Below are 13,874 nucleotides of genomic sequence, written 5' to 3'. Positions count from 1 at the left end.
TTATGTCATCTTTGACATTTGCCAAGTAGACAGATGAAAAATTTTACACAATAGAACGACGCGTTAAAATCATTGAAACTTATTAGGAAAATGGTCGATCCTTAAGAACAACATATCGCGAAATTGGTGATTATTTTGGTGGGAATAATCGTTCGAATGAGTCGAAAATTCAACGGTTGGTTCAGTCGAGGATAGAAATAGGTAAGATAGTCTGGCAGACCAAAAACTGTACGTTCTGTTAAAAATATTGCTGCTGTAGCGCAAAGTGTTGCTGAACAACCTTCAACATCGATTTCTCGACGTTCTCAACAATTAGGCCTTCATGAATCGACTGGATTTTACCTATAGACTTGCTCATGGTAGACATTTAAATCGAGTAATTTTTCACATATAATTGTTAACAGCCGCATTTTGAATAGAAACAGTGAAACCTGAGAGAACCTGAATTTTTAGATTTTTTATTTAAAAAAAACATCTAGGCGGGTATTTTGAAATATCCTCTATACACCAAAATGCTCAGAGAGGAATCGATTTAGTTACATGTGTCTGCTTGACGTTCGTCTGCCTATGATCTTTCCAACGCAGCGGAGGGCTACCTCTTTCTTTACTACTGAACCGGCTAATGAAACCGCTGGATTTTTATTCGGTGCACTTTGACTTTGTCATCGTAAACATTTGCAGCTCTTTGTTCCAACGCCTACGATACTCGCCGTTGATAACGTGCTAAGGTCCACAAATCCTCCGCAGAATCTTTCTCTTAAACACTTCAAGAGATGCTGCATCGGATGTTGTCATCGTTCACATTTATGCGCCATACGTTAGGACGGGCATGATATGACTCTTATACTCGTAGAGCGTTAATTTTGTTCGTCGAGAGAGGAATACTCCAAAGTAGCACTAGTTGACCAGGGAGATTCTTAGCGGATTTCAAGGCTGGCATTATTATCGGTGTTAATGCTGGTTCCTAGATAAACGAAGTGTGTAATTTTAATTTTTGGAATCAAACAAACGCATAGACAGTGAGAAATGAAGTATTTTTCCCAAAATTTGTTTATAAATGTACTGAAATACGTACGGGTATACAAAGTTCGTTTCGAAACGAATTTAGACCTTCTTTCTCATAGGGCTTTTAAGGTTAACTTACCGTGAAACCATTTTTGTGTGCAAGTGCATATGTATGTGTGGTAAGACATGTCAAATTATTGCGAGAAAAATAATGGCATTTTTTACTATCGATCGGTACTAGCTTTTTTAGCGATTCTCAAATTATTCAGTATCTTAAGCGAAGAAATTTTTTGACGCTAAAATATTCTTGCTTTATTATTGTACATATGTACATACGTATGCCAACAAAATTAATCTTTAAACATGCCTCAATCTCACTGCATGTCACGTCATGATGTTGCAATAACAGTTCACGCTTAGCAACGCTTTATTCTGGCATAACAACCATCATGAACTTCAGGGCTGTATCGAAGTGTGTCCACGATTGAATTCGGAAAACAAAGAAATGGCTCGAAAGAGCACCAATACTGCCAATTTTTTCATTTCAAAAAGCACCAAATGCAGAAAAAATGCTCCTGAAAAAGGCACTAAAATATAAATTATATGATATTAAATAAATATAACAAACATATTTTCATATATTTGCCATTTGCACCTAGCCGTTGTGGCCGACTCTCAATGCGAAAGGAAACAGAATCTCTGCTGAGGCATAAAGGGGCGCTGGGCAGACACGCCCAAGGAATGGGCGAGCAGACACATGACTTCGTCAGAAGCTGTCTAGAAGAGGAAGAGACGATCTCACATCTGCTGTGCCATTGCTCTGCTCTATCCAAACGTAGATTTACCATTTTTGGTAGACCATTTTTTAATGAGTTGAAAGATCTTGGCTCTTTGAAAATCAGGGACTTCTAAAGATTCTGAATGTTTTACATGCGTTTCTGAGTTTCTGAGTTTTGCAAATTGAAATGTAGGGTTACTTGGCAACTGTATGAAGAGAAATATAAAAATAATTGTATTGAGTTTCATAAACATCAAAATAAAGAGGTTATAATTTTTTGTCATTGGTTAACTACAAATTCATTATCACTTTGAACATAGCATTGCTTGAGTGACTCTGTCTTATGTGTGTACATAAATATAAGGTTGTCAAAAAAGTCTTGCGGTATTTTTATTGAATTTTCAATTGTTCATAAAATTGGTTATAATAATGCGATTTAAGTCAAATATGCGCCGTTTTGTTCGATGACAAGTTCCCAACGAGATGCCAACTTCATAATGCCCCTCTTATAGAAGCTCGTTTCCCTATTGTCAAAAAACTCGGAGAGCCAATTTTCACAGGACTCTCTTGTGGACAACTTCCTACAACCCAGCTCGTTCGCTATGGACAGAAATAGGTGGTAATCACTTGGTGCGAGATCCGGACTATACGGTGATTGCAAAAGAACCTCCCATCCGAGCTCCCAGAGTTTCTGGCGCGTCACCAAAGATGTGTGTGGCCTGGCGTTGTCCTGATGGAGGACAATTCGGCCTCTGTTGATCAAAGATGGCCTCTTCTGCATGAGTGCTGCATTCAAGCGGTCCAGTTGTTGGCAGTACAGGTCCGAATTGAGCGTTTGGCCATAGGGGAGCAGCTCATAGTGGATGATTCCCTGCCAATCCCACCAAACACACAGAAGAACCTTCCTGGCCGTCAATCCAGGCTTGGCCACCGTCTGGGCAGCTTCACCGCTTTTCGACCACGACCGTTTGCGCTTCACGTTGTCATAAGTGACCCACTTTTCATCGTCAGTCACCATCCGCTTCTATAACGGGTCGATTTTGTTGCGATTCAGAAGCGATTCGCATGCATCCATACGGGCAAAAATGTCATTTTGCGTTCAAGTCGTGTGGTACCCATACACCGAGCTTCTTTTTGAAGCCAAGCTTCTTCAAATGGTTTATAACGGTTTGATGACTTATGCCCAGCTCTTGGCCGATGCTACGGCTGCTACTATGCCGGTCTCTTTCGATCAATTCAGCGATTTTATCGCAATTTTTGACGACAGGCCTTCCGGACCGTGGCGCATCTTCGATCACTTCTGCCCCAGAACGAAAACGTTGAAACCATCGTTGTGCGGTGGAAATGGAAACTGTATCGGGTCCATAAACTGCACAAATTTTATTGGCAGCATGAGATGCATTTTTGCCTTTATCGTAGTAGTACTGTAAAATATGCCGTATTTTCTCTTTATTTTGCTCCATGTTTGCGACGCTATAACTCACGAACGACTAAAAGCAAACAACAATTTGTCAAACACGTGTTAGCACGTGAAAAGAGCTTTCCAAAAAACTCTAGCGTGAACCGATGCGACGAATACAACTAGAACTACGCGCTTGCAAAGACAAGCTTCCGGAAATACCGCAAGACTTTTTTGACAACCTTATATAATACTCATTTGATGCATTTGTATATAAAGCATTTATCATTGTTTGCACTTTAATTTTTGTTTTGTTTCGTTCTATTTGCATGTAAATAAATTTGGTTTTACCGCGCTGCACTTCACACTACTTTTCATTTTCCAAATCCACATTTACATTTTCAAAATTGATCAATTATAACAACAGGACGAAGAACCTTTGATGAGGGTATGTTTATAATTTTAATATACAATACAATACTTATGTTATAAAATACCTGAATTTGCATTGGTGACGGCTTAAGGTAATATTTCAGCTGTAATTTAAAATAAGGGCGTGACGTTTTCTTGGTGAAATGGGTTGCATTTTCTAAAACCTATTGGAATAAAATTGTTAAAACCAAATAATTTGGTAATGTAGTTGGTACCGGATTATAACAGAACGGGCCATGTAATTAGGTAGATGCGTAAAACCATCTGAAACTGACATTTTCATAGACTCAAGCATAGACTAATAATATAATTTTATTCTGAAAATTTGAGACAGAAATCGCATCAGACATGAGAAACTTATGTAAGCTCATTATATACGGAAAGGCTACGGACATCAGCCGCCTTGTTTCTAGCATTCTAAAGATTTCCTACAATTTTGAGTAAGCTCCAAGGTTAGCATTCTCCGAACTGCACTATGCAGTTTATTTGAATTGCTGAGCCTATGAGAAAATGTTAGTGCAGAGTTAATAACTCAGTACATTAACCCTTTAAAAGCTGTCGGACGCATATTATTCTACAGATTTTATTGGTGTTTTTTTGGCAAGCTGAATTGCAGATATTAAACGGCTTGTGTATGAAGCAATTGCCTTCATAAGAGTTCTGAGATTCCTTTGATATCTCGATCTTTAATGTTTATAAGTTCCTTAAACTCAAATCTTAAATTGCAATTGAATAATTCAGACCTAATCGCCAAGATATTTGACACGGATTCTTTAAAGTGCAGGACAGAGGAGATGTTGTACCGACTCAGTTTTTTCTTCACCTGCATAACTCCTGCAGAAATCAATGTGAGGTACACCTATTCTATTGGCTAGGGTGTCAAAAGTGCAGTGACCCGTTAAAACACTTGTGAGGACGCTGGTAGCTGATCTGCTAAATCCAAGCATGCCTTTTGTGCTTTTAAGATTAAGTTTTGGCCGGAGCCCTTTCGATATTCTGCTGTCAATAGTCAAAGACCACCTTCGATTGGTTTCTGCTCAAGCCAATCGCAGTGTGCAGTTCATTTAGAGCAATTCTTATATCTCCTAACACTCGCTGAAGGTCAAGCTCAGAGTCTTTCCTTGCACACTCATCCACTCTTTCATTTCCCTCCACTCCAGAGTAGCCGGGGATCCAACTAAGTGCAGTGTTGTGTTATTGGAGCGATCTGCTGCATTCTTTAACGATTTCTAGCAACCTATCAAATTCATTTTTACTAGGCTTTTGAAATTGTGACTCTAAACGAATATTTCCTGAGTGAGTTAAGCATCTTTGATTCACCATTTCTCTGCTTATTATACTTAAGTTCTGCTTGTTTGACAAAAAAATTCCATGTGAAAATAACAAAAGTTATCGAGCTAAATTCGGCGCCAACGAGTGCTTTTATACCTCATGAAACTGGTTTAATTCACTATTTTCAATGCTGCCAACTATATTTGCCGATATTAGGAAAATCTCATTAGACTGTGTTCAGACACGGCAACTTGCGACTTTTGGTATGGCGGTCAACGGGGAAGGGCGAAGGAAGCCGTGTTGTTCGGGCTCGGGAACAAGCTTTGCGTTCTCGTTCTTCTCAATGTTGTTGCTGACTGTAGACTAAAACAAAAACGCCTGCATGCAACTCGATTAGCTTTTTTAAGTTAAAAAGTTTACTGAAGTAATGAACGCCACATTCAAATTGCACCATATCTCTATGTATTAGAAAACTGCTGAGATAATTATGTTTAATAAACCAGGGAAGGCACATATCTTATCGGCCTATCTCGCTCCTACCAATATAATATCAGTACATCAATTTGGTTTTCGCACAAAACACTCTACCTTTGATCAAGTGCACATAATTACTCTGCTCTGTGTGCTCTGCTGTCTTTCTGGACGTGTCTAAAGCCTTTGACAAAGTTTGGCACGGTGGGCTCCTCAACAAAATAAATGCGCTTCTACCAAAACAATATTTTAATATTCTAAAATTGTACTTATCCGATCGTTTTTTCCGAATAAAATACGAAGACTCATATTCCGAACTTAAGGAAATTAAAGCTGGCGTCCCAGAGGGCAGCGTGCTGTGGCACATTCTTTATATTATTTTTACATGTGATTTACCTAATGACATAAATTGCTCTACAGTAACTTTTGCTGACGACACAGCCATCTTATCGATAGGAGAAACTCAGATTGATTCAATCAAAAACCCTCAAATTTATTTAAATAAAATCTGCAAGTGGACCATTAAATGGCGCATAAAACTAAATGAAACAAAATCGGCTCATTTAGACTACACACAGAAAAAATCAAATATCTGTCACGGCGTGCAAATCCCATATCGCATCACCGCCAAATACTTAGATATGACACTAGATACCAAGCTTAGATGGAATGCTCGAGTTAAAAAGAAAAAAGAAGAGTTAGATATCAGATTTAGGAATATGTAGGTACTGACTTATGAGCAACCAATCCCTATACAATAAAATTCTTGGGTGTAAAAGGAAATTGATATAAAAAAGGGGCGCAAAATTATTCAATTAATTCTGTTTTTGGATGTCTTTTTACTATATAAATAAAAATTATTTTGAGTAATAAAAACCTTTATTTTGACCTATACTGCAGCTGTCTAAATCACACGTGTCAAATATGGTTGATGTACGACGCCATTTGCAAAATTATAAATCTTCCAATAAGGTGATTGATTTTGGTGACCATTTTTTTTCGCTCTATCTCGACAACAAAGCTATGATCATTAGGATTATTCGATTTAGAAGATAGTTCATTCCATAACTTTTTTATTTTGAAGGCAGTTTCAAGACTTCAGTATTGTAAAAGTCCTCGTTCGTATTTGAAGGAAACGTAACCAACTCGTTTTTACAAACTTCTCTTGAGAGCACTTTTGTGCCTTTAAGCCATTTTTGGAAATATTTAAGTATAAAATAGTGATGATCTTTATCTTATGTGACTTATATTTTCCACCAACTACCATCCATTTCAAAAATGGTTCGTTAGGTTTCAGCAAATAATTTTAGACGTCAATTCGATCTAAATGTTATTTGCTTGAAAACGTGGCAAATCGATTTGGGATCAACTTTAAGATAAGGTTCTAGCGCTTTTCAGGAAAACTCTCAGTGCCTAGGTAATGGGATAAGTGGTCACATGTTGATTTGACTCCACGATTTCTACGATTTTATTGCCATTTCCGATGTTTAAGTAACCAGTGCTTGCCTCATCTACAACGTCCGTATTACCAGAATGGAATCATTAGAAACTCCAATTTGCTGTTGCATTCTATAGAGCATTGGGTTCTCATATATCACACTCTTCTGTGACTTTCTACTCTGGATTTTCACCATGGTCATAGTGATACAGCAGAATGTATAGAATTTTCTTTTTTGCACTTCTATTTGGGTACAATGTAACACACAACTGGCCTCAACAAACACAAAAATATCCGTGGACGGTCTTACGTTAAGTAGCACTCATCACCATGCATTTGGCTATACTGTTCATCTGTCCACAAATGTTTTCATTTTTCCAAATTATTTTGATTTATATGCATACCTCTACTATAGAGATAATAACAAAAACGATTTTAATAATTTATTTCCTTCCATTAAATAGACGGATACTCTCAACCCATTCGATGATGACAATGGGCAACTCTTCGCTGCCTGTGGCTTGGATAGCAAACTATTGGATGACATGGACTTGACCAGCTTGGCATCGTCGATCGCAGATGATCCGATGGTGGAGTTAGCCGACCTACGAAGACAGGTGGTTTACCTTCAGGTATTTGCACGTTTTTATAAGTTTTTGTTGTTCTATTTTGATTTGTCCTTGTCGATGAAAAGTAAGCTATACTTTTAATTTAAGTTATTCTTAAAAGTCTGAACAACTTTATTTTGAAAGGAGACAAACCACTGAGTATCTCTTCTTACTTTACGTGGTAATGCGTTGATTGTAACGAAAAAAAGAGAAAAGAAAAAAATTAAATGAAAAAAAACCATCCTACAAAAATTCGAAAATTCTAATTATATACAATTTTTCGATTAAGTTCCTTAGGTTATTAATATCAAATATTTGCAAGTGTAACAATTTCGCATAGCCCATATAAAGATTTTCCAATACCTTAACCGCAATAATTAAATTAAAACTAAGGTAATTTATACAAACATTGCGCCAAGCTTGCATTTTAACAAATTCAAATAACTAATATTCAGTTTTTTCTACTAATTTCGTTTCATTTATAAATTTGTGAATTCTTTGTTTTTTGTAAACAAACTTTGATATTTAGTAAATAATTTTTATGAAACATTACAAATTTTATCTGTTTTAAATTGTTTAAAAAAGCATGTAAATATATGTTTGTACACATACTGGTATCTGCCAAAAAACAATGCACTTAATAGATCTGATAATTTTCGTGCTTAGATAAATATCAAATTCTTCGTACACACTCATGGCAAATTCAATGGCAAAAGGGGCAGATTTGTGCTAAAGGAATTATAATTAATTATTATTTATTGTGCGCCATTACCCCTAGATAATGTATAGGATACTCTATTTCATAACAAATTCAACCAAATCTTGCTATTCTAAAAGAAAATGTTATGCAGTAATAGGCGAATTTCAAATGTTAACTTTTAGCCGTTACCAAAGTCGTAACAATACAAACTAAAGAGGGAGCATTGGTATGTTTGGTATAGAGAATTAGTTGTTCCTTTATTTCTACTGTGAATATATATATGTACATACATATATTTTTTGCTATAAGTGAATGAGATTATTTACTTCTTCAGAATAAAATATGCTAAAAAATGAAAACCAAGACCAATGACCTTCTGCAGATTTTCTTTGCTTAGAGCTTGCCGCACTGTAGAAAACTGTGATCTGTAAATCTCAACTTACATTAAATGTATATCCGAAAAAATGTTTTTTATATGGTAAATATACATTTATTGTGATAAATGGAATAAAAATCTAAAATCGCAGTTGACTCTCTTTAAAACGTTGATTGCCATCTGTTGTCAGCAAACTTCAAATGTAAAGAAAAATCAATCAGAGTTGAATTTATTTATTTATATTTTACAGAAGCAGTTAAGATTTTAGTGCATATAGGCTATTATAAATGATGATACAAAAATTTTAACTACATAAACATTTCGACAATACACACCGACAATCTAGTGAATTCAAGCATATTATCAAAATATTTTATGTTTTCCTCATTCCAATAATTTTGGGATAAATTAATAAAAGTTGCATTATCGTCCGTTCAATTAATGTCCCTGCATTTAGGTAAGGCCCCAGTGCTGCGCTGAATGTCGTTTCCGATTGTTATGTTATTTCCGTCGCTGCTCAAAATGCAATCAGGTTAAAGGAGGTTGGCCTCTGGAGGCAAACTCTCAAGAGACATGCTAGCATTTTTGGGCAATTAACACCGTATTTCTCCGAACTTCGGACTCAAACTGGAGTTTGAGAGTTGTACCAGGACAAAGATTCCAAGAAGGCAGGATTGTAAGGAGGGAAAAATCTGTACCGAAACGGGCGCCTCTGCCTCCACTGACGGTTCCAAGAATCAGAAATCGGAGCAGCGATTTTCTCTAAACCACCCAATTTATCTATTTTTTAAAAATTGCCCAATACTGTTGGAGTTTCTCAGGAAGAAATCTTTGCGATTCTGCAGCCATGCAAAATGCTTAGGGAAGGTGAGGGCGAGATATCAATATTTTTTTCAATAGTCAGGTTGCGATGAAGGCTCTGACGACGCCATGGTGCAGATCCAAATTAGGTAACTCATGCAATGGCAGAAATTATTCCTCAGGAAAGCGCAGAAAAGATTGTGCTCCATTTCTTCTTGTGCTATTTCGAAAACCATGTGGCCCCAGTACAATACACGGAAGACTCAGAAAGTCCTGGGGATTCCGCGCCAATCAATTTCCAAACTCGTAGCTGTGTTAACCGGTTATTGGACGATCGGCTCACACGCAAAAAAGCTAGGCCTACCATTTGATCCACATTGCAGAAGCTGTGGGCAGCTTTCAAAGAAGAATTCTGTTTAGCACTTTCTCTGTATATGCCCACGCTTGGCACCTAGACGATTAAAGTCACTGAGTTCTTTTTTCTTCGACACCTAGGGCAGTGCGCTAACCTAAATTCACGACGCAATCTGCACTTTTGCCATTGCTTGCTTTCAATATCAGAATAAATTATTTTTCAAGAATATTCAACTCAATTAGACGAATTTTTTGTACACACAAATGTAATATTCCTCCCACTCACACATTCAATATCCGTAATAATTTTGCCTATTTTCTAACTTAATTTTGTACTCTTTTGCGATTGTTTTTGACTGTATATTAGTTCGAAAAATTATAAAAATTATCTACATTATAACTAAAATTCTAAAATATTTTGGTATTACATTTCAATCATGCAACAACAACAGGGTGAAGTCGAAGATCGTGAACGTACAATACGTTTGCAAAAAAATCAAATCGAAAGTCTGGAATCGAAAAAACCGCCAGTAAGAAGTGACAGCACAAAAGAATGCATCAATACAGCAACACAAACCGAAAGGGTACGTAAAGGAAAAGAAAACTATAGACTTGCATATGAATGAATATAAAGTGAAATAAATTAAACTAAAATAATTTGAAATGAAATAAAATAAAATAAAATAAAATAAAATAAAATAAAATAAAATAAAATAAAATAAAATAAAATAAAATAAAATAAAATAAAATAAAATAAAATAAAATAAAATAAAATAAAATAAAATAAAATAAAATAAAATAAAATAAAATAAAATAAAATAAAATAAAATAAAATAAAATAAAATAAAATAAAATAAAATAAAATAAAATAAAATAAGATAACTAAAATAAAATAAATTAAAATGAAGTAAACCAAAAATATTTAAAGCAAACAAAGGAATAAAGTCTGAAATAAAATGAAATAAAGTAGAATAAGAAATATAAATAAAAAAATTAAAAAAAGCAAAAAAAGCAAAAAAAGTAAACAAAAATTAAAATAATCCAAAATGAAGACTAGTATGATAAGCTACATAAGCCGCGGTAGCCGAATGGGTTGGTGCGTGATTACCATTCGGAATTCACAGAGAGAACGTTGGTTAAAAACTCGGTGAAACACCAAAATTAAGAAAACGATTTTGCTAATAGCGGTCGCCTCTCGGCAGGCAATGGCAAACCTCCGAGTGTATTTCTGCCATGAAAAAGCTCCTCATAAAAATATCTGCCGTTCGGAGTCGGTTTAAAACTGTAGGTCCCTCCATTTGTGGAACAACATCAAGACGCACACCACAAATAAGGGGAGGAGCTCGGCCAAAGACCCAAAAAGGTTGTACGCGCCAATTATATATATATATATATGATAAGCTATAATAAACTAAAGCAAAATAAACTATAAAATTTAGATCAAAATAAATAAAAATAAAATGAAGTAAAATAAAACAAAATGAAATAAAATAAATTCAATAAAATTGGCGTAAATTAAAATAAATTAAAATATATCGAAATATGAAATAAATTAAAATGAAATTAATTCAAATAAATGACAGTAAAATAAAAAATTTGCAATAATCTACAATAAATATGAGTACTATAAATTAAAACAAATTAAGATAGAACCAATTTAAAAAATTTAAAACAAAATAAATAAAAATAAAATAGTGTTAAGTATTTGAAATAAAATAAAAATAAAATGAACTGAAATTAGTATAATTTAAAATAGAATGAAGCAAATCAAAATGAAATAAATTTAAAAGAATCAAAGTAAAAAATTCAAATAAGAAATAATAAAATAATAATTAATAAAATCCTATAAATTATAATAAATTAAATTAAAATACAGTAAAACAAAATAAATAATATAGAAATAAAATGAAATAAAATAAATAAAAACAAAATAAATTAAAGAAAAAAAAAGAAAATAATTTTAAATAAATATGAGTGGATATATAAGCATAACTTAAATATATAAATATAAGAAAACAGATTAGAAAACTTTAATTAAATTGAATTAATGCCAATTGTAAGTAAGTGAATTTTTTCATCTTTTCTTTGCGTTACAAGCAGACCCGACCTCTTTCATACGGTCCAGAAGGATTGTCAAGGTAAGCCACTTACAAACGTTTTTAAAATATCAAAATAAATTGGTTTTGGTTTTTCTCGTAATTCTCTCAATGGGAAAGTTTTATCAAAAGGATGTAATTTAAACTTATTGTATTTTATTTTATTTTGTTTCCAACAACTTAGCCTTTAAATTTTTGAACTTTACTTATTTTTTTGTTTTGGTTTTGAATTCCTCTCAACAGCCTTTCTGCACAACAAATCAACCTCGTACTACACCACCTCGCTTGCAATTGCAAGCAAACATTCGTACAATTCTTCAATTTTCTCAAAACTAAAATACCCACAAAATATTTTGCCTCCAACCAAATACTAATCGCATCCTTTCCAGCAGCTGTGCAGCGCTTCTTCACTATAATTCACCGCAAATTGCAACATTTCAAAGACAACTTCGGTGGCATTGTAATCGGTTGCCTAAACGGCTTCACAGCGTCAATTGGCCAAAGCGGCGCCGATGGTAGTGGCGTTGGTGTTGAAGATGGTAACTGGCAATCGTGCCTTAGACGCATCGATGGCACCTTGCAACGACTTGTTGTATTTGCATGTGGCACGTTGTTGCACTTCACGCGCAGTTGCGCCGATTTGCATATTTGGCGTTGTTTGGTTGCAAATTGCAGACAGCTTTCGTGCAATATTTTGACATGCTACAACAGCAACTACATGCATCATCGCTATTACCGCGGCCTAGTTGCATACTATAGACAAGACTTGGCCAATTGGCTCTATTTACGTATGCGCTATGTAAGCGATTTGCTTACGATGAACATCTTTTGTTTCTTTCACCATCTACAACGAATTTTGCCATAGGCAATTTATTCGCGAAATTTCGTGAAATTGCCAAGACAGAAAGAAGAGGAACACGAAAAAAAAAATGCCAGCATTAGTATTGAGAGAGCACAGGGAAAGGGAGAGTGGGGGGGGGGGGGGGGGGGGGGGGGGGGGATAAATTAACGTGCTTGTTTAATTATAAATATTTACTTGAGTTGAGCTGCAACATCAGAAAAAAATTAATTTATACCAAATTAAAATTTGTATGCATATTAATACTCGTACATATGTATGTATTTTTTATTATATTATATTCAAGCTTTTTATAAAAATCGATTTATATATGGTATAAGTAGAAGTTCGTATTTTACCGCATATCAATCAAAAGCTAATCTCGCAAATTTCTCTTTCATGCTGCCTTATTTGAATGGGTTTCACGACCAAAAATATTGAAAAAATATGATCTAATGCTTGCTTTAATATTACATAAAAAATATACATTTTGTTAACTCACACACATACGCACCCATACACATTGCCCCTCATATACTTACTCACACATTATTACACGCTGCCACACGCAAAAATCCTCTGCATCGTTTCAACTGGTAAAAACTTATAGACTACGCTTTGGTGAAGAACAGGTACTGTTTTGCGATCTTATCATGGCCGTTATTGTTTTATGTGCCATTAACATTATCTGTATACTACACATAACCTACTCATGTATTGACAATTGTTCATCTTGTCTATAAGACTAACAGAACTCTCGAGTTAGTAAATACTTATATGCACTGTATAGAAAAATATGAGGAATAGTAAATAAGTAAAAATAATAATATTTAGCTTAGCGTTCAGAAATGTTGATATCCAATATCCAACCTAAAATTATATAAATAATGTTAGAATTTTAATTTAATTTTTTTATTTTTATGCTTACGATTCCTTTCTATCGTAATTAACTAATAATATTTTAAAAGTTGTAAAAAATTACAATTATATGCTAGTGAGGCCAGTGATCTAGAACTATATACATAAATATAACTAAATATTGTAACTATTTTTTAGTATGTTATTTTTGGATCAGCTGAGTACATATTGGTACCATAGGAATTGGCGCTGTATATAAGACTAGTCAAAGAGTACGTGAAACACTCATGTATAGTTATAAGACCAACCTAACTCTGCAGCAGTGAAGTTCTTGCTGGGATACTTTTGTTGGAAGATCACTGAGGAACCTATTTGGAAGATGTTGATACCAAATTATCTATTCCTTAGCAGACCCACATTTTCGATAATGATATTTGTATGTTTTTGT

General features: G+C 34.5%; 1 protein-coding gene across 1 annotated transcript in view; it reads left to right on the top strand.

The window, feature by feature from the left end:
* LOC129240584 (uncharacterized) overlaps positions 1 to 13,874 on the top strand; it is a 122,433-nt gene that overhangs the window by 98,827 nt on the left and 9,732 nt on the right. The window contains exons 11-14 of the mRNA XM_054876486.1: positions 3,610 to 3,630; positions 7,260 to 7,427; positions 10,087 to 10,218; positions 11,735 to 11,772. Of these exons, the coding sequence (XP_054732461.1) occupies positions 3,610 to 3,630; positions 7,260 to 7,427; positions 10,087 to 10,218; positions 11,735 to 11,772 (359 nt within the window). The remainder of the gene's footprint in view (positions 1 to 3,609; positions 3,631 to 7,259; positions 7,428 to 10,086; positions 10,219 to 11,734; positions 11,773 to 13,874) is intronic.

This window comes from Anastrepha obliqua, chromosome 3 (assembly GCF_027943255.1).
Source record: "Anastrepha obliqua isolate idAnaObli1 chromosome 3, idAnaObli1_1.0, whole genome shotgun sequence".
In the NCBI taxonomy this organism is placed as follows: Eukaryota; Metazoa; Arthropoda; class Insecta; order Diptera; family Tephritidae; genus Anastrepha; species Anastrepha obliqua.
This window is presented reverse-complemented; position numbering and strand designations above follow the sequence as displayed.